This window comes from Salmo salar, chromosome ssa09 (assembly GCF_905237065.1).
Source record: "Salmo salar chromosome ssa09, Ssal_v3.1, whole genome shotgun sequence".
Lineage (NCBI taxonomy): Eukaryota > Metazoa > Chordata > Actinopteri > Salmoniformes > Salmonidae > Salmo > Salmo salar.
In genome coordinates this window covers 107750663-107771829 of record NC_059450.1, presented here as the reverse complement: position 1 = coordinate 107771829, position 21167 = coordinate 107750663, and the positions used below count along the sequence as shown (strand labels likewise).

The 21167-nt window shown below is 43.0% G+C and overlaps 2 protein-coding genes across 2 annotated transcripts in view; one reads left to right on the top strand and one right to left on the bottom strand.

Annotated features, from left to right (window-relative positions):
- Positions 1-9995, top strand: part of LOC106612301 (uncharacterized) — a 46983-nt gene extending 36988 nt beyond the window's left edge. The window contains exons 3-8 of the mRNA XM_014213343.2: positions 3553-3752; positions 4536-4833; positions 6845-6936; positions 7265-7404; positions 7654-7758; positions 8560-9995. Coding sequence (XP_014068818.2) covers positions 3623-3752; positions 4536-4833; positions 6845-6936; positions 7265-7404; positions 7654-7758; positions 8560-8643 — 849 coding nt within the window. The 5' untranslated portion in view covers positions 3553-3622 and the 3' untranslated portion in view covers positions 8644-9995. The remainder of the gene's footprint in view (positions 1-3552; positions 3753-4535; positions 4834-6844; positions 6937-7264; positions 7405-7653; positions 7759-8559) is intronic.
- A 6254-nt stretch (positions 9996-16249) lies between these two features.
- Positions 16250-20075, bottom strand: LOC106612300 (glutamine amidotransferase-like class 1 domain-containing protein 3, mitochondrial). Its single transcript, XM_014213342.2, has 5 exons — positions 19925-20075; positions 18590-18702; positions 18084-18255; positions 16941-17142; positions 16250-16752 (listed from the first exon to the last, which is right to left on the bottom strand). Exons 2-5 carry the CDS (start codon positions 18695-18697, stop codon positions 16560-16562), a joined length of 675 nt encoding a protein of 224 aa, XP_014068817.1. The 5' UTR covers positions 18698-18702; positions 19925-20075; the 3' UTR covers positions 16250-16559.
- Between the last annotated feature and the right edge of the window lie 1092 nt (positions 20076-21167).

Below are 21167 nucleotides of genomic sequence, written 5' to 3'. Positions count from 1 at the left end.
GAGAGAGCGCAATGGAGAGAGAGAGAGAGAGAGCACAATGGAGAGAGAGAGCGCAATGGAGAGAGAGAGAGAGAGCGTAGTGGAGAGAGAGAGCGCAATGGAGAGAGAGAGAGAGAGCAATGGAGAGAGAGAGAGAGAGAGAGAGCAATGAGAGAGAGAGAGAGAGAGAGAGAGAGCGCAATGGAGAGAGAGAGAGAGCGCAATGGAGAGAGAGCGCAATGGAGAGAGAGAGAGAGAGCACAATGGAGAGAGAGAGAGATAGAGAGAGAGAGCAATGGAGAGAGAGAGAGAGAGAGAGAGAGAGAGAGAGAGCGCAATGGAGAGAGAGAGAGAGAGAGAGCGCAATGGAGAGAGAGAGCGCAATGGCGAGAGAGAGAACGCAATGGAGAGAGAGAGAGAGAGAGCGCAATGGAGAGAGAGAGCGCAATGGAGAGAGAGAGAGATAGAGAGAGCAATGGAGAGAGAGAGAGAGCAATGGAGAGAGAGAGAGCAATGGAGAGAGAGAGCGCAATGGAGAGAGAGAGAGAGCGCAATGGAGAGAGAGAGAGAGAGAGAGCGCGCAATGGAGAGAGAGAGAAAGCGCAATGGAGAGAGAGAGAGAGAGAGCACAATGGAGAGAGAGAGAGCGCAATGGAGAGAGAGAGAGACAGTATAAATAAACACTGAAACGCAAGAAATTGAATTACACCAACAAGACACTTGATGAAATTGAAAACGCATTTGACCAAAATCAGTTCTGGGACATGTGGAACAATTTAAGCACAACAAAGCCACAGGAATTAGGCATACAATATGTAGGAATTTGGAAAAAGTATTTTGATAATCTATACAAAAACATCCCACAAAAAGACTTACAACAGAACCAATTAGAAATTAAAGAAAAATTGAACATCCTTGAATCAGTCATTAAAAACAACCAAAATCCATTAGATTACCCAATAACCCAACAAGAACTAAATGAAAAGCTCAAATCTATTAAATCAAAGAAGGCTTGTGGTCTAGACAACATCAGAAATGAAATGCTGAAAAACAGCACACCTGAGTTGCAAAATGCTATGCTTAAATTGTTCAACATGGTTTTAACTTCTGGTTGCTTCCCTGATGTCTGGAACCAGGGGCTCATCTCCCCTATCCACAAAAGTGGAGACAAATCAGACCCCAATAATTACAGGGGAATTTGCGTAAACAGTAACTTGGGAAAGGTTTTCTGTAGCATTTTGAATTCAAGAATTCAAACCTTTCTTCAAGAAAAAAATGTAATAAGTAAATGTCAAATTGGCTTTCTCCCTAACCATCGCACTACTGACCATATATACACCTTACACACACTAATTAATAAACACGTCCACCAAAAAAAAGAGGGCAAAATCTTTGCTTGCTTTATTGACTTTAAAAAAGCATTTGATTCTATTTGGCATGAAGGGCTATTCTACAAAATTCTCCAAAGTGGGCTTGGTGGTAAGGTGTATGACTTAATAAAATGTATGTACACAGAAAATAAATGTGCAATAAAAATCAAAAACCAAAGAACAGAATTATTTTCACAATGTCGAGGTGTGAGACAAGGCTGCAGTTTGAGTCCAAACCTTTTCAACATTTATATCAATGAATTAGCAGACATGTTGGACCATTCTCTAGCCCCATGACTTACACTATTTGACACAGAGTTGAAATACCTGCTATATGCTGATGACCTGGTACTTCTATCACCAACCAAAGAAGGTCTTCAACAAAACATTAATATTCTAGAGCAATATTGCCATAATTGGGCCCTGGCAGTAAATTTCCAAAAAACGAAAATCATGATTTTCCAAAAGAAAACCAGATGTCAGAAACACAAATATAAATTCACCCTGAACAACACCATCATTGAACACACTAAAAATTACACCTACCTTGGTCTGACCATATCTGCATCGGGAAACTTTAATATGGCAGTGAATGCACTCAAAGAAAAAGCCCGCAGAACATTGTATGCAATAAAAATGAAATTATTCAAAATCAACATCCCAATTAGAATTTGGACCAAAATATTTGACAGTGTAATCCTACCAATAGCTCTTTACGGAAGTGAGGTTTGGGGGCCACTCAATAAACTGGACTTTAAAATGTGGGACAAACATCCAATTGAAGCCCTACATGCAGAATTCTGTCGGAAAATCCTACAAGTCCAGAGAAATACACCAACTAATGCATGAAGGGCAGAATTGGGCCGCTTTCCAGTAATAATGAAAATACAGAAAAGATCATTAAAATTTTGGCTACATCTAAATTCAAGTCCAAATTCAAGTCTGCAATTTAAAGCACTCCAAACCCAAGAGCTGACCCCAGAAACGAGCCCTCTCAGTCAGCTGGTGTTGGACCTCACCAACCAAGCTGACACCAGCACTGCTTCAAAAGAAAGAATTCAAATAAACAAAATCATGAACCAATCAAAGGACTCATATTTACAACATTGGAAAAATGAAACAAAATCCCAAAGCCGACTAAATTGCTATCTGACCCTAAACAGAGAATATGAATTGGCTGATTATCTCTACTCTGTCAGAGATACGAAGCAGAGACAGATCCTTACCAAGTACAGGCTGAGTGACCACCGATTGGCAATAGAAACCGGCAGACATAAAAAGACATGGCTACCCAAAGAGGAGCGTGTATGTGGTCACTGCACGACAGGGGAGGTAGAGACAGAGATGCACTTTCTCCTTTACTGTGATAAATATTCCTCACAAAGAGATTCCTTATTCACAGAAATGACTACATTTATTCCAAATTTTAACTTATTAAACCCAGAAGAAAACTAAAAATACTCATGGGCCAAGGAGCAATGGCTCCTCTTGCAGCCAAATATGTATTTGCCTGCCATAGCCTGAGGGACACTGAATAATAACATCTGCATAGTAAACAGTAACTTACTTATTATTACTATTATTGTTATTACTGTTATTGTTATTTCTATTATTATTGTTGTTTATCATTCCAAATAGTAGTGGTATGAGTAGTAATGGTAATGATAACAGTTTAGTGATGGTGGTGGTAGTGGTAGTGGTAATGATGATAGTAGTTGTAGTACTGATGTAATGGTGAAGATGACCGTTATTTAGTTATAAGTTAGTTATAGATTCATTTTCCATATTTAGATTTTTATACTTATTGCATTCTACTATTTTACTATTATTTTACTACTATTTTATTGTTATTATTTTTTAATTTTGTATTATTATTTACTGCCATTTTATATTATTATTTGTTATTGTTTATAATTGTATTACAATGTATATTGTATACATTGTTGCTTTGGCAATATTAACACAATGTTTTTCATGCCAATAAAGCAGCTTGAATTTGAATTTGAATTTGAGAGCAATGGAGAGAGAGAGAGAGAGAGAAGGAGAGAGAGAGAGAGAGCAATGGAGAGAGAGAAGCTGAGGTTTAAGAGGATAAACAGAAATACCTATGTTAGGACGACTGCTTAAGGCCTGGGCACAACTCAAAGACACACTCACTTTTTCTCTCTATTTTCTCTCTCACCCACTCTCTCTTTCTTTCCAGGTTATAAAACAGCCTTCATCCAGTGGAGTTGACACAGTAAGGACTGGCGTGTACAGCAGTCAACCCAGAGATGAGTGTGTCAACGTGTCAGATGAAGGAACGTTACAACCAGCAGGGATTCCTCTCTGCTGTACCGGTCCTCAACGACACAGAGCTGAGGGAGGCCAGACAGGCCTTCAACCACCTGGAGAGAGAGTTCGGTGAGTGGAGGGAGGGAGGGAGGGATGAGGGGGGGTTAGGTTAGAGGTCAATACATCTGTAATATCACCATGATAATGTTTTTATTTTATTTTACCTTTATTTAACTAGGCAAGTCAGTTAAGAACAAACTCATATTTTCAATGATGGCCTAGAAACAGAGGGTTAACAGCCTTGTTCAGGGGCAGTTAACCTTTATAATGTTAAAAATGTCCTTTATATGGAATCTTTTGAATGTTATCTTCATCTGTCTACCTGTATTGAATGATATCTGCCTGTATTGAATGATATCTATCTGTATCTACCTATATTGAATGATATCTATCTGCATATACCTGTATTGAATGATACCTACCTGTATTGAATGATATCTACCTGTATTGAATGATATCTACCTGTATTGAATGATATTTACTTGTGACTATCTGTATTGAATGATATCTACCTGTATTGAATGATATCTACATGTATTGAATGATATCTACCTGTATTGAATGATATCTACCTGTATTGAATGATGTCTACTTGTGTCTACCTGTATTGAATGATATCTACCTGTATTGAATGATATCTACCTGTATTGAATGATATCTACCTGTATCTACCTGTATTGAATGATATCTACCTGTATTGAATGATATCTATCTGTGTCTACCTGTATTGAATGATATCTACCTGTATTGAATGAGATCTACCTGTATTGAATGATATCTACCTGTATCTACCTGTATTGAATGATATCTACCTGTATTGAATGATATCTACCTGTGTCTACCTGACTTCAGGTGAGGAGTACACCCAGTACAGTCTCCACAACGTGCACCTGCAGTACCCCTGGGTGATGGGCCTGGCCAAACACCCCCACATCCTACAGGTGGTACAGTCCATCCTGGGCTCTGATGTCATCCTGCTAGACTCACGCTTCATCTGCAAGTACCCAACAACCCCCACACCCCACCCCACAGCCACACAGGCAGGAAATGATGCCATCACTCTGACCAGTGAGGAAGAAATTAAGTCATCAGAGAAGGACCAACAGAATGAGACTCGGCTGCCCTTTGTGGCCTGGCACCAGGATATGAGGTGAGTACATTACATTACATTACATTTAAGTCATTTAGCAGACGCTCTTATCCAGAGAGACTTACAAAATGGTGCATTCACCTTATGATATCCAGTGGAACAACCACTTTACAATAGTGCATCTAAATCTTTTAAGGGGGGGGGTAGAAGGATTACTTTATCCTATCCTTGGTATTCCTTAAAGAGGTGGGGTTTCAGGTGTCTCCGGAAGGTGGTGATTGACTCCGCTGTCCTGGCGTCGTGAGGGAGCTTGTTCCACCATTGGGGTGCCAGAGCAGCGAACAGTTTTGACTGGGCTGAGCGGGAACTGTGCTTCCTCAGAGGTAGGGGGGCCAGCAGGCCAGTGGTGGATGAACGCAGTGCCCTTGTTTGGGTGTAGGGCCTGATCAGAGCCTGAAGGTATGGAGGTGCCGTTCCCTTCACAGCTCCGTAGGCAATCACCATGGTCTTGTAGCGGATGCGAGCTTCAACTGGAAGCCAGTGGAGAGAGCGGAGGAGCGGGGTGACGTGAGAGAACTTGGGAAGGTTGAACACCAGACGGGCTGCGGCGTTCTGGATGAGTTGTAGGGGTTTAATGGCACAGGCAGGGAGCCCAGCCAACAGCGAGTTGCAGTAATCCAGACGGGAGATGACAAGTGCCTGGATTAGGACCTGCGCCGCTTCCTGTGTGAGGCAGGGTCGTACTCTGCGAATGTTGTAGAGCATGAACCTACAGGATCGGGTCACCGCCTTGATGTTAGTGGAGAACGACAGGGTGTTGTCCAGGATCACGCCAAGGTTCTTAGCACTCTGGGAGGAGGACACGAGGGAGTTGTCAACCGTGATGGCGAGATCATGGAACGGGCAGTCCTTCCCCGGGAGGAAGAGCAGCTCCGTCTTGCCGAGGTTCAGCTTGAGCTGGTGATCCGTCATCCACACTGATATGTCTGACAGACATGCAGAGATGCGATTCGCCGCCTGGTTATCAGAAGGGGGAAAGGAGAAGATTAATTGTGTGTCGTCTGCATAGCAATGATAGGAGAGACCATGTGAGGATATGACAGAGCCAAGTGACTTGGTGTATAGCGAGAATAGGAGAGGGCCTAGAACAGAGCCCTGGGGGACACCAGTGGTGAGAGCGCATGGTGCGGAGACAGATTCTCGCCACGCCACCTGGTAGGAGCGACCTGTCAGGTAGGACGCAATCCAAGCGTGGGCCGCGCCGGAGATGCCCAACTCGGAGAGGGTGGAGAGGAGGATCTGATGAGTACATTACTAATACTTCTACAGCTACAATACTATTACAATACTAATACTACTGTCAGTTACAAAGCACCTGAAAAATAGTAAAATAGTACTACAGTACTGCTACCGCTACCAATACTGGGGGCTACCAATAGTACAGTCACTACAACTACTACAGTAGTACTACAATATTACTACTACTACACCACTATTGCTGCTACTACTACTACTACTACTACTACTACTACTACTACTACTACTGCTACTACTACTGCTACTACTACTACTACTGCTACTACTACTACTACTACTGCTACTACTACTATCACAATACCACTCCTAATACTACAGTACTACTACTACTACTACTACTACTACTACCACTACTACACCACCACTGCTACTACTACTGCTACTACTACAATACTACAGCTACTACTACTACTACTACTACTACTACTACTACTACTACTACTACTACTACTACTACTACTACTGCTACTACTACTATCACAATACCACTCCTACTACTACAGTACTACTACCACTACTACTACTGCTCCTACTACTACTATCACAATACAACTCCTACTACTACAGTACTACTACTACTACTACTACTACTACTACTACTACTACTGCTCCTACTCCTACTATCACAATACCACTCCTACAACTACAGTACTACAGTGCTCCTCCTACTACTACTACACTTCTACAGTTAGTTATGCAGTAAGCGTTTTGAGTAATAACAAGTATTTACTCACCAGCTGTCTGATTCATCCAGGTACTGGGGAATAGCTGGGGGTCCAGTCCTGTCTGTGTGGCTGGCTCTAGACGACTCACTGGCAGAAAACGGAGCCCTGAAGGTCATCCCAGGTACTGTAGCTCCTCTGACCACCCAAAACTCACCAAATCATTTAGTTTACAGAAACGGCCAGTTCAGTTCTAATTGGTGCCACAGCTAGATAAATAAATACTTAAATGTCTCCTCAAAATATTTAGCTGCATTTAGCCAGGTTCAGTTAATGTTCTGAAAACCTCTTTCTGTCATTCTAGCATTACATGACTGCAGTAACTGACTGTAATAAGGTGTCCTTTCATAGACATAAAGAAGACTAGAGTCTGTGTGGTTAGTAAAGTGTTCCCTCTAATCTCCTCTCATCACCTCGCCTCTCTCCTTCCCTCTCCCTCCCTCCTCCTCCAGGAAGCCACTGCTCTGGCCTGCTGCCCCACCAACTCGCCTCCCGCCCCGGCAACATGCTGTCAGTCAACCAGGAGATCCCTGAGGAGCTGGTGCAAACGGACAGCGCTCTACTCTGCCCCCTGCTGGCTGGGCAGATGTCTGTAAGTCACACTGCCCCGCTACTGGGGGTTCTTTTTGTGATCACATTTTTATCAGCAAAAATACATTCTGTATTACTGGGAGCTCCCCATCCCAAGTCCTACTGGACATTCTGTATTACAGGGAAATACACTGGGCTTTCTCTATTCTTCTACAACTATATTATGTTTCTCACTAATAGTGCTGTACAAAGAATAAGCATTAAGGTTCCATTTGGGATTGTGACTTGATGTTGATGTTAACCCAATCAGATCCATGATGGGTTCCTGGTCCACGCCAGTGACCCCAACACATCCCAGAGGAGACGCTGTGGCTTCGTGATCCGATACATCCCTACCTGTGCCTACCCTATACAGGTGAGAACTACTGTAGATATGTCTCTACCTGTGTCTACCCTATACAGGTGAGAACTACTGTAGATATGTCTCTACCTGTGTCTAACCTATACAGATGAGAACTACTGTAGATATGTCTCTACCTGTGTCTATCCTACACAGGTGAGAACTACTGTAGATATGTCTCGACCTGTGTCTACCCTATACAGGTGAGAACTACTGTAGATATGTCTCTACCTGTATCTAACCTATACAGGTGAGAACTACTGTAGATATGTCTCTACCTCTGTCTACCCAATACAGGTGAGAACTACTGTAGATATGTCTCTACCTGTGTCTACCCTATACAGGTGAGAACTACTGTAGATATGTCTCTACCTGTGTCTACCCTATACAGTTGAGAACTACTGTAGATATGTCTCTACATGTATCTACCCGATACAGGTGAGAACTACTGTAGATATGTCTCTACCTGTGTCTACCCTACACAGGTGAGAACTACTGTAGATATGTCTCTACCTGTGTCTACCCTATACAGGTGAGAACTACTGTAGATATGTCTATACCTGTATCTACCCTATACAGGTGAGAACTACTGTAGTGAGAGCAAGCAGGGAAGTACAGAGCCTGGATGAGTGCCAACTGTAGTGACCTCTCTTTTTCTGAAGGTTATCTTTCGAATTGGAGGCCTGTTCCCTTATTATGCCTTTGGAAATAGATGGAAACTCAATTCCAGTGCTTTTGCAGAGATCAGACTCAAAGCATACGTGCCCACTGTGTTTCTCTCTCTCTCTCTCTCTCTCTCTCTCTCTCTCTCTGCAGGACCCAGACCGTCCTAGGCGTTTCCATGCTACTGTGATGGCCAGTGGATCAGACCAGTTCAATCACTTCTCCACCTTGCTGTGATGAGCCTTACACCACAACTACAACCATATCCATACTGATCGCATTACTGTATTACTGTCTGCTACCTAGAGGAACCTAATGATGCTGTATTCACCTTGATGACTTACTGCTGTGTTCACCTTGATGACTTACTGCTGTATTCACCTTGATGACTTACTGCTGTATTCACCTGTATGTGACATTGTACAAATATTATGAAAATCATAGATTTTTTTCAGATTCAACAAAACTGGGGCAATAGGGCATGAAATTATGGAAATTATTTCTAAATATAGTAACAATCAAATGATAAACGACTTCCTAAAGTTTTCACATTTCTTATAACAAAAATAAATATGATCAAACTTACAATATTAGCGCACAACAAATTCTTCAGTGTTAAATCAACGGGCTCCTGAGTGGCGCAGCGGTCTAAGGCACTGCTGTATCACAACCAGCCGTGAATGGGAGTCCTATAGGGCGGCGCACAAATGGCCCAGCATCGTCTGGGCTTGGCGGGTGTAGGCCGTCATTGTAAATAAGAATTTGTTCTTAACTGACTTGCCTAGTTAAATAAAGGTTTCACATCAACACTAACAGTGTTAAATTTAACATTGGGCCAGTGTCTATACTATCCAAACTTTTGAGTGTTAAATTAACACTGTACTCAGTGCTGATGCTTTTACACCTTTTCAGTGTTATGCAATAACACCTTATATAATAAACAGGAAGTGTTTATAGTTTACACCAATGGTGTTATGCAATAACACCTCATATAGTAGTTTTAACAACAGGAAGTGTTTATAGTTTACACCTATGGTGTTATGCAATAACAGCTGATAGAGAAGTTTTAACCACTACACCAAGAGGTCTGTATTTCTTGACAAGGTCAATGTTGGGTTAAGGACATTGCAAACTACACTTAAAAGTCTTTATTGCTACATGCTCTTATGTAGACATTTAAGACATCAGAACTGGCAGCAGACATAATCAAATGTTAATTAGCTCAAGCATAGACCAGTTAAACTGATAAAACACTGCCACTCACGGGTGGCCAAAAATAACAATTTGAAAGCCACGCCCCCAATAAGGCACACCTCGAGTATAATTTCCCGTTGTACATGGCCTTTTCCAGTGAATTGGAGAGTTACCACTGATCTGTATGTGTCATTGATAGAGATATGGTTGTTGAATTTGCTAATTTTCAGTCCTGTGGACTTCACCAAGTGAGTTCCTAATGTAGGCTAATGTTATCAATACATAATGACAATACATCACATACACTGAGTATACAAAATATTAAGAACACCTGCTCTTTCCATGACAAATCAAATCACATTTTATTTGTCATATACACACAGTTAGCAGATGTTAAAGCGAGTGTAGTGAAATGCTTGTTCTTCTAGTTCCGACAATGCAGTAATATCTCACAAGTAATCTAACAATTCCACAACAACTACCTAATACACACAAATGTAAAGGAATGATTAAGAATATGTACATATAAATATATGGATGAGTGATGGCCGTGCGGCATAGGCAAGATGCAATACATGGTAGAGAGTACAGTATATACATATGAGATGAGTAATGTAGGATATGTAAACGTTATTAAAGTGGCATTATTTAAGGTGACTAGTGATACTTTTATTAAGTCCATTTATTGAAGTGGCCAGAGACTTGAGTCAGTATGTTGGCAGCTGCCTCTCTATGTTAGTGATGGCTGTTTAACAGTCTGATGGCCTTGAGATAGAAGCTGTTTTTCAGTCTCTCTGTCCCAGCTTTGATGCACCTTTTCTGCTGACCTTGCCTTCTGGATGATAGCGGGGTGAACAGGCTGTGATTCGGGTGGTTGTTGTCCTTGATGATCTTTTTGGCCTTCCTGTGACATCAGGTGCTGTAGGTGTCCTGGATGGCTGGTAGTTTGCCCCCGGTGATGCGTTGTACAGACCGCACTACCCTCTGGAGAGCCTTGCGGTTGAGGGTGGTGCAGTTGCCGTACCAGGTGGTGATACAGCCCGACAGGATGCTCTCATCTGTAAAAGTTTGTGAGTGTTTTAGGTGAAGCCAAATTTCTTCAGCCTCCTGAGGTTGAAGAGGCAGTGTTGCACCTTCATCACCACGCTGTCTGTGTGGGTGGACCATTTCAGTTTGTGCGTGAAGTGTACGCTAAGGAACCTAAAACTTTCTACCTTCTCTACTCCCATCGATTTGGATGGAGGGGGGGGGGTGCTCCCTCTGCTGTTTCCTGAAGTCCACGATCATCTGCTTTGTTTTGTTGACGTTGAGTGAGGTTATTTTCCTGACACCACACTCAGAGGGCCCTCCCTTCCTCCCTGTAGACTGTCTTGTTGTTGTAGGTAATCAAGCCTACCACTGTAGTGTTGTCTGCAAACGTGATGATTGAGATGAAAGCGTGCATGGCCACGCAGTCATGGGTGAACAGTACAGAAGAGGGCCCCACTGGGCCCCAGTGTTGAGGATCAGCGGGGTGGAGATGTTGTTTCCTACCTTCACCACCTGGGGGCGGCCCGTCAGAAAGTCCAGGACCCAGATGCACAGGGCGGGGTTGAGACCCAGACATAGACTGACCAGGTGAAATGTAGGATCCCTTATTGATTCCACTTGTTAAATACACTTCAATTAGTGTAGATGAAAGGGAGAAGACAGGTTAATGAAGGATATTTATGTCTTGGGACAATTTATTTTATTTGAACCTTTATTTATCTAGGCAAGTCAGTTAAGAACAAATTCTTATTGACAATGAAAGCCTAGGAACAGTGGGTTAACTGCCTTCTTCAGGGGCAGAAGGACTGATTTTTACCTTGTCAGCTCGGGGTATTCGATCCAGCAACCTTTTGGTTAGTGGCCCAACACTCTAACCACTAGGCTATCTGCCGCCCCTAAAAGATGAAATGAACACCTGTAGTGTTATAGTAAATCATTTTGGTGTGTTGTTCTGCACTCTAGTTATCAATTTGTCTCCCTCTGCCATATGGATCAAATCAAATCAAATTTATTTATATAGCCCTTCTTACATCAGCTGATATCTCAAAGTGCTGTACAGAAATCCAGCCTAAAACCCCAAACTGCAAGCAATGCAGGTGTAGAAGCACGGTGGCTTGGAAAAACTCTAGAAAGGCCAAAACCTAGGAAGAAACCTAGAGAGGAACCAGGCTATGAGGGGTGGCCAGTCCTCTTCTGGCTGTGCCGGGTGGAGATTATAACAGAACATGGCCAAGATGTTCAAATGTTCATAAATGACCATCAGGGTCAAATAATAATAATCACAGTAGTTGTCGAGGGTGCAACAAGTCAGCACCTGAAGAGTAAATGTCAGTTGGCTTTTCATAGCCGATCATTCAGAGTATCTCTACCGCTCCTGCTGTCTCTAGAGAGTTGAAAACAGCAGGTCTGGGTACAGGTAGCACGTCCGGTGAACAGGTCAGGGTTTCATACCCGCAGGCAGAACAGTTGAAACTGGAGCAGCAGCACGGCCAGGTGGACTGGGGACAGCAAGGAGTCATCAGGCCAGGTAGTCCTGAGGCATGGTCCTAGGGCAACCACCCAGAGTTAGGGTACCCACCCAGAGTTAGGACAACCACCCAGAGTTAGGACAACCACCCAGAGTGTCAGGAATCCCGCTTCCTGAGTCTGTTTCTGCCTCAGATTACTGTTTGTTTGAGTGTTGTCTAAGGTTCCTGAACGCACCCTGTCTGGTTGCCAGGCAACGAGGTTAGGTGGGAGATCTAGTTATTACACGCACCTGCATCTCATCAACCTTCTGCACACCTGGTCCTGATCTTCACCTCTTCTTAAACCCTGAGCTGACATCCATTCCCTGCCGGATCGTTAGCAACGAACAGTATGTTGTGCCAGCGTATCAGCCTCATGTTTCCTGAGCTAGTTTTGCGCTTGTTACTGGTTACTCACTCCCGTTTACTCTGTCTACAGTCATTCTCCCAAAACATTCAACTCCCTTGCCTGGCCGTCGGTGGATACAGTGACTTCATTGGATCAACCCATTTACTCTCATCAACTCACCTCCGCTGCCGCTCCGTCTCCTGGATCACTCAAATTACACATCAAGACTACCAATAAATACTCACCTTCATTTTACTCACCTCGTCCTGGTCTGCTTCTGGGTTCTGTCTTAGAGAATCGTGACACAGAGTTAGGACAACCACCCAGAGTTAGGACAACCACCCAGAGTTAGAATATCCACCCAGAGTAAGGATATCCAAGAGTTCAAAGTTGTATTCACCTGCATTCAGATGACTATCAGGACTTGGACACTTTATTTGAAGAAAAAAAGACAAACTAAACCATTAAAACTTGAACTGTCACACTCGTCGTAGTGAATGGACCAAGGCAGCGGGTCGAGTGCTCATCTTAACTTTGTGAACACTTAATAAACAAAAAAGAGCCGAACAAACTAACAGCCTTGCAGGCTAGATACAGCAGTGCAAAGAACAACCTCCCACAATCCCCAAAACAAACATACTCCTAATTATAGGACCTTCAATCAGAGGCAACGATACACAGCTGCCTCCAATTGAAGACCCCAATCCCAAATACCTAAACATAGAATTAAACACCCTAGAACAAACAAAAAAAGATACAATACAGAACAATGACCAAAACCCCAGAATACATAAATCAAACACCCCTCTACATAAACACATACTCAAAACCATATAAAACAAATACCACCTGCCACGTCCTGACCAACTATAATAACAAATAACCGCTTTACTGGTCAGGACGTGACAGGAACAATCATTTCAGTAACAGGTGTGTCATTTATCTTTGTGTAGCATAACATTTATCAATCAATGAATGCATCTAAAAACACAAGTATTAAAAACAATCCTAATAAAAATCATCCTGCTGTAGAGCATGCTGGGAAATATGCTAATGTTGGGTATTGTTTTGACTGGACTGTTTTACTCTAAGTGTAAAACAATTTTTTTTATTTGTATTTATTTAACCAACAAATTCTTATTTACATTGACTGCCTACCAAAAGGCAAAAGGCCTCCTGCAGGGATGGGGGCTAGGATAAAAATATATATATATATATATATATATATATATATATATATATATATATATATATATATATATATTGGACAACACACATCATGACAAGAAAGACACCACAACACTACATAAATAAATAGTCCAGTTAGTTGGCGTCATTGAGTTCAGTAATCCACCCGTTCAGAATGCAGACATAGGAGTTCCAAAAGTTACCAGTAAAGTTTATCCAAACAAATCAAACGATGTATCTAACTGATTACTAGGTACTGTAATATTTAAATAAACGATAATATTTCATATGGAGCGAACTATTTTCAATAGGAAAGGAAAAGAACGCAGCGCTCCCTCGGTCACGCCTCAATGAGACTAGTTTTGCCATGCGACTTCCTCAGGATAAACAACTATTCCTCATTGGTTTTTCAGAATAAAAACCTGAACCCATGTATAAAGACTGTTGACATCTAGTGGAAGCTATAGGAAGTGCAATTTGGGAGGCGGAAGTCTTTATATTCAATAGGTTAACCTTGGAATTGGCTGGCAGGTCAACAGAAAAAGATTGGACCTCGGGTTTTTGCCTGCCAAATCAGTTCTGTTATACTCACAGACATAATTGTAACAGTTTTAGAAACTTCAGAGTGTTTTCTATCCAAATGTACCAATTATATGCATATCCTAGCTTCTGGGCCTGAGTAACAGCAAGTTTACTTTGGAGCACCTCAGTCATCCAAAATTCCGAATACTGCCCCCTATTCCTATTAACCTCCCTGGGCAAGGTGGGACGCTTGCCCAGGGAGCAGCCAGTGGAATCGCGTGGCGCGAAATACAAATACCTCATAAATGCTATAACTTCAATTTCTCAAACATATGTCTATTTTACACCATTTTATAGATACACTTCTCCTGAATCGAACCACGTTGTCCGATTTCAAAAAGGCTTTACAGCGAAAGCAAAACATTAGATTATGTTAGGAGAGTACATCGACAAAAACAGCCACACAGCCATTTTCCTAGCAACTAGCATGCATCACAAATACCCAAAACACAGCTAAATGAAGCACTAACCTTTGACGATCTTCATCAGATGACACTCCTAGGACATCATGTTACACAATACATGGATTTTTTGTTCGATAAAGTTCATATTTATATATAAAAACAGCATTTTACATCGGTGCGTGGCGTTCAGAAAATATTTTCCCTCAAATACTGCCGGTGAATCAGCGCCACAATTTACAAAAAGACTTGTCATAAACATTGATACAAAATTAAACTGTCATTCAAAGAATTATATATGAACATCTCCTTTATGCAAACGCTATGAAAGATTTCAAAAAAGCTTCACGAGGAAAGCACTCTGCAATAATCTGAGTACTGAGCTCAGAAAAATACACTAGGCTATACAGATAGCCGCCATCTTTGAGTCATCTAAAATCATACAAATATTCCCTTACCTTTGATCATCTTCATCAGAAGGCTCTTCCAGGAATCCCAGGTCCACAACAAATGTTGTTTTGTTCGATAAAGTCCATCATTTATGTCCAAATAACTCCTTGTTGTTCGTGCGTCCAGTAAGCTACTCCAAGTGTAGAAAGCGCGTGGATGATGTCGCGACGAAAAGTAAAAAAAGTTGTATTTATGTTCATTCAAACATGTCAAACGTTGTAAAACATCAATCTTTAGGGCCTTCAGAATGTGAAGATTCAATAATATTTCAACCGGACGGTTCCTGTGTCTTGAAAAAGGTTTTGGAACGAGAGGGATCCATCCTCATGAACGCGCTCCAAGAAGTGATGTCACCCCCTGCCTCAACAACTTCCCCTCCTTGTCATTGGGCTCTGTTCATCATAGAAGCTTCAAACAACTTTGTAAAGACTGTCGACATCTAGTGGAAGCCGTAGGAAGTGCACAATTATTACTACGTCACCGTGTATTCAATAGGAAACGACTTGAAGAGAGCCCATGCATACAGATTTCCACTTCCTGGTAGGATTTCTCTCAGGTTTTTGCTTGCCATTTGAGTTCTGTTATACTCACAGACACCATTCAAACTGTTTTAGAAACTTTAGAGTGTTCTCTATCCACATCTACTAATAATATGCATATCCTAGCTTCTGAGTTTGAGTAGGAGGCAGTTTAACATGGGCACATATTTTTTCCGAAATTCTCAATACTGCCCCCTAGCCCCAACAGGTTTTAAGAGAGTCTTTGAAAGAAGAGACTTGAGGTAAAACTGTCCAGTTTGAGTGTGCAGCAAACTAGCTGCAGTGAACTGAAAAGACGAGCAACCCAGGGTTATTAACACCAACACTGGGGGTTATTTTCAAAGTCAATTTAATTCCTGAATCAACACTATAAATGTTACACTGAAAAATCAACACTGTACAATTTGCTGTATAGAGACAAGAGTGCATAAAAGTGAATTCCATTCCATTTAACCATTTATTTATTCTGTTAATCTAACCTGTATGCTAAATGCACGGAGAAAGAACTTGCTGTTCATAACCCCATATGACCATAATATACCATATCAAATCCTAGTGGTCAGCTGAAAAAACTAATCAAATGAAAAGTCGTTCATTCCAGAATTTGGTTTTACTTTTATTACAATGTTGATAAAAACACAAGTTATTCCACAGTCAGACAAATAGATGATGCAACAGAAACACTATCTTCTTCTGTTTCTTCTGTTGTTCTGTGTGTCCATTTCATTCCGATCAGGACAGTGTCCAGGTAAACAAACAACAAAAACAGAAACAACAACAAACATGATTGTAAGGTCGCTTCCCAAATGGCTCCCTATTCCCATCTTTTGACAAGGTCACATCAGGACTATAAAGGGAACAGGGTGCCTTTTGGGAAGCACAGCTAATCAGCATTCTGAATCTCAGACGTGTCCTAGGCCAGTTTGAGCAGTTCTGTAACCATGACGCCCACCCCGTCAAACACCTCATGTATTGGAGCGTTACACATGAAGGCAGAGGAGGTGACCAGCTTGTTCTTCACATCGATGTGGACCTCCCCCACTTTCTTATTCACGTGTTTACAGCCCAGCTCCTTCATGGAAGTTGCCGTCTTGGCATAGGGCCATCTAGTGACAGGAGGGAGAAAAGCAGCAGGGTTAAAAACATACTGCTTTGTTCTGTTAAAACAGAGACATATCAGCACATACACCCTCTCTCTCTCTCTCTCTCTCTCTCTCTTTCTCTCTCACACATATACACACACACACACAAATATGTTGCCCTGTTCACCCACACCTGTGACATTGTAACCCACCTCTCACACTCCTTGTCCTGTCCTACGGTGATCTCACACCCCGGCAGGGCCTTAGCAGCTAAGACAGGGGAGATGCAGCACATAGCCAGGGGCTTGCCTGCAGCGTGGAACCCCTTAATCAGCTTCTCTACTTGGGGTTGAACCGTGAACTCCTTCCCCTTCACAGCCCAGTCAGACAGGTTTTTAGCCACGCCAAAACCACCTGCAAAACACAACACAGTTCTGTTGAGAGGAGCAGCGTGGAGATCAGCTTCTGTGGGAGGAAGTAGTGGTTTTGTGATGTTTGGAGTGTAAGTAGAATGACTGAAATGAATTCATAGTGAAAGAGTGGTGACATAGTAACAGAGATAGAGAATAAAGGAGTGGTGATATAGTAACAGAGATAGAGAATAAAGGAGTGGTGACATAGTAACAGAGATATAGAATAAAGGAGTGGTGATATAGTAACTGTCACGTCCTGACCAGTAAAGGGGTTATTTGTTATTGTAGTTTGGTCAGGGCATGGCAGGCGGTGTTTGTTTAGTGTGTTTCGGGGTTTTTGGTTTATGTTCTATGTTTTCTATTTTTATGTGGGTTTTCTATATCTATGTTAGTTTTGGGAATGACCTCCAATTAGAGGCAGCTGGTTGTGTTGCTGCTAATTGGAGGCCATATTTAAGTGGGTTTATTTTCTCTTGTGTTTGTGGGTGGTTGTTTCCCTGTATGGTCTGAGCACCTTACAGGACTGTTTTTCGTTGTTTGTTTTGTGTAAGGGTATTTTGTTTTTTTCTTCAATAAAAGGAAGATGAGCATTCACGTACCCGCTGCAGTTTGGTCCCATCACTACGACGAGCGTGACAGTAACAGAGAGAGAAGAAAGGAGTGGTGATATAGTAACAGAGATAGAGAATAAAGGAGTGGTGATATAGTAACAGAGATAGAGAATAAAGGAGTAGTGATATAGTAACAGAGATAGAGAATAAAGGAGTGGTGATATAGTAACAGAGATACAGAATAAAGGAGTGGTGATATAGTAACAGAGATACAGAATAAAGGAGTGGTGATATAGTGTCATATTGCTAACAGATAAAGACAGGAGTGTGTTAGTCAGTTCCAGCATCATATAATCAATGTGCTGGTTCAAGATGAAGGAGTAATGCTCACCTGGGATAACGAGGGCGTCGAAGGCGGTGACCTCTAGCTTGGCAAGGTCATACACATCGCCGCGGGCGATACGAGCACTCTCCTCCAGGACGTTGCGTTTCTCAACCGTGGGTGTCCCCTCACAGTGGTTCACCACATGCATTTGGTCCACGTTGGGGGCAAACATCTTTACCTGGGGGAGATGAGGGGGAGGAGAGGAGGTGAGAAGGAGGAGGGGGAGGAGAAGAGAGGAGAGGGGAGAGGAGAGGAGGGGGAGGGTCGGGAGGAGAAGAGAGGAGAGGGGAGAGGAGAGGAGGGGATCGGGAGGAGAGGAGAGGAGAGGAGAGGAGAGGAGAGGAGAGGAGAGGAGAGGAGAGGAGAGGAGAGGAGAGGGGAGACTATTATCTTCTATTATCCCCAGCCCTAACCCTAATGTAGACTAACCCTACCTTATCCCCAGCCCTAACCCTAATGTAGACTAACCCTACCTTATCCCCAGTCCTAACCCTAATGTAGACCGTCCTTACCTGAGCTCCAGCCCTGCTGAGGTGGACCAGTACAGCCGACGCCTCGTGGATCTCAGTCCCATCGTAGACCCCACACCCTGACAGAATTATGGCTACACACTTCACCATGGCTCCTGCAACACACACACACACACACACACACACACACACACACACACACACACACACACACACACACACACACACACACACACACACACACACACACACACACACACACACACACACACACACACACACACACACACACACACACACACACACAATATGGTCTAGAGTTAGACCATAACAACAGAATGGAGACAGTGCTGCACTAACAGCAGTTTGATTAAATTGTTCCCCAGACTGTCTCCTTACAAACCCCCTATTGTTTTACCATCAATACAGCTCACTGCACATGGAGGGGCAGGTTACATTCACCACATAGCTGAGTGACAGTGTTACATAAACCCGAATGATAGATCAATGTAGTGTCAGGAACACCAAGGCTTGTCTCCCAAATTGCACCCTATTCCCAATATAGTGCACTACTTCTGGTTAAAAGTAGTGCACTATATAGGGAATAGGGTGCCATTTAAGATGCACACCAAACAGGTGAGGTGAGGTTAGAGTGACTTGGCACCTCCCTGCAGCATCTATGAAACGTTTAAAGGCTCAGGTCCACCGGTGATAGAAATCTCCTGAAAATCCGAACATGACTGAGTCTCTGGAGGACTGTTTCCAGGTAACAAACAACACAGGAAACATACCCCGCTCTCTCTTTCTCTCTCTCCCTCCTTATCTCTCTTTCTCTCTCCCTCACTCCCTTTCTCTCTCCCTCACCCTTCCCTCTCTCTCTCCCTCCTTATCTCTCTTTCTCTCTCCCTCACTCCCTTTCTCTCTCCCTCCCCCTTCCCTCTCTCTCTCCCTCCTTATCTCTCTTTCTCTCTCTCTCTTTCTCTCTCCCTCCTTCTCTCTCTCCCACCCTCACTCTCTTTCTCTCTCTCTCCCTCCCTCCCTCCTTCTCTCTCTCTTCCTCCCTCACTCCCTTTCTCACTCTCTCCTCCCTCCTTCTTCCCTCCCTCTCTCTCTCTATGTGTCTCATGTCAACACCTGGTAGAGGCAGAGACAGAAACAGGAACAGGAGTGGAAGATGAGTAGAGTTGGTATAAAGGAACAGAATCCACAGACATTGAGATAAGCATCAGTTCACCGATCATTCTAAATATTGTAAATGTAACAAGTCTAAACGACCAAGAACGTTACCACATTTCCAACTCTGAATACAACATGAATACTAAAGTACACTACTAGTTTACTATCAGCAGTAGTAGTTTATAGATCCAACTCTCTCACCTTGTAAAGGTAAACTACAGTAGTATATGGTCTGTGCAGTCTGGGTCGTCTTCTCCTACCTGCTGATTCCTGTTGTAGTGTAACTGGAAGTCAACTGTCTTTATACCCTTCCTGCCCAGGCTGCCCTGGCCCCTCCCACGGAGGTGTGGTCTGGGTTACAGCTTTACATAGAAGGCTGAAGGACTGTCTGTCTGTACGGTGAGGTCATGACGGGACTGATGCAGCGAGGGGAAAGGGAAACTGCTGCTGCCTTCCTCTGTTTGGCCAATGTTAAATCTGCTTAGTCACTATGACATCTCTAAGGCACTTCACTAAATACAGTTTCTATTAACAGACAGTATTAGGTAGACTACACTAAATACAGATTGTATTCACAGACAGTATTAGGTAGACTACACTAAATACAGTTTGTATTCACAGACAGTATTAGGTAGACTACACTAAATACAGTTTGTATTCACAGAGCGTATTAGGTAGACTACACTAAATACAGATTGTATTTACAGACAGTATTAGGTAGACTACACTAAATACAGTTTGTATTTACAGAGAGTACTAGGTAGACTACACTAATTACATTAACATTTTACCTTTGAGTCATTTAGCAGATGCTCTAATCCAGAGCGACTTACATATCTCATCTAGGTGGGTCATATCTCATTTATTCCCAGCTAGATGGGTCATATCTCATTCATTCTCAGCTAGATGGGTCATATCTCAGCTAGGTGGGTCATATCTCAGCTAGGTGGGTCATATCTCAGCTAGGTGGGTCATATCTCATATCATATATTGACCCTGCCTCACACAGGAAGCGGCGCAGGTCCTAATCCAGGCACTTGTCATCTCCCGTCTGGATTACTGCAACTCGCTGTTGGCTGGGCTCCCTGCCTGTGCCATTAAACCCCTACAACTCATCCAGAACGCCGCAGCCCGTCTGGTGTTCAACCTTCCCAAGTTCTCTCACGTCACCCCGCTCCTCCGCTCTCTCCACTGGCTTCCAGTTGAAGCTCGCATCCGCTACAAGACCATGGTGATTGCCTACGGAGCTGTGAAGGGAACGGCACCTCCATACCTTCAGGCTCTGATCAGGCCCTACACCCAAACAAGGGCACTGCGTTCATCCACCTCTGGCCTGCTGGCCCCCCTACCTCTGAGGAAGCACAGTTCCCGCTCAGCCCAGTCAAAACTGTTCGCTGCTCTGGCACCCCAATGGTGGAACAAGCTCCCTCACGACGCCAGGACA

What these genes read in the sequence shown, in the direction of transcription:
- LOC106612300 (XM_014213342.2), bottom strand. Translation starts at nt 18,697, where the DNA reads ATGGTGAAGTGTGTAGCCATAATTCTGTCAGGGTGTGGGGTCTACGAT. An exon ending in TCAGCAGGGCTGGAGCTCAG is followed by an intron (nt 18,256 to 18,589) that starts GTAAGGACGGTC and finishes CATCTCCCCCAG; the next exon opens with GTAAAGATGTTTGCCCCCAA. An exon ending in CGACGCCCTCGTTATCCCAG is followed by an intron (nt 17,143 to 18,083) that starts GTGAGCATTACT and finishes TGTGTTTTGCAG; the next exon opens with GTGGTTTTGGCGTGGCTAAA.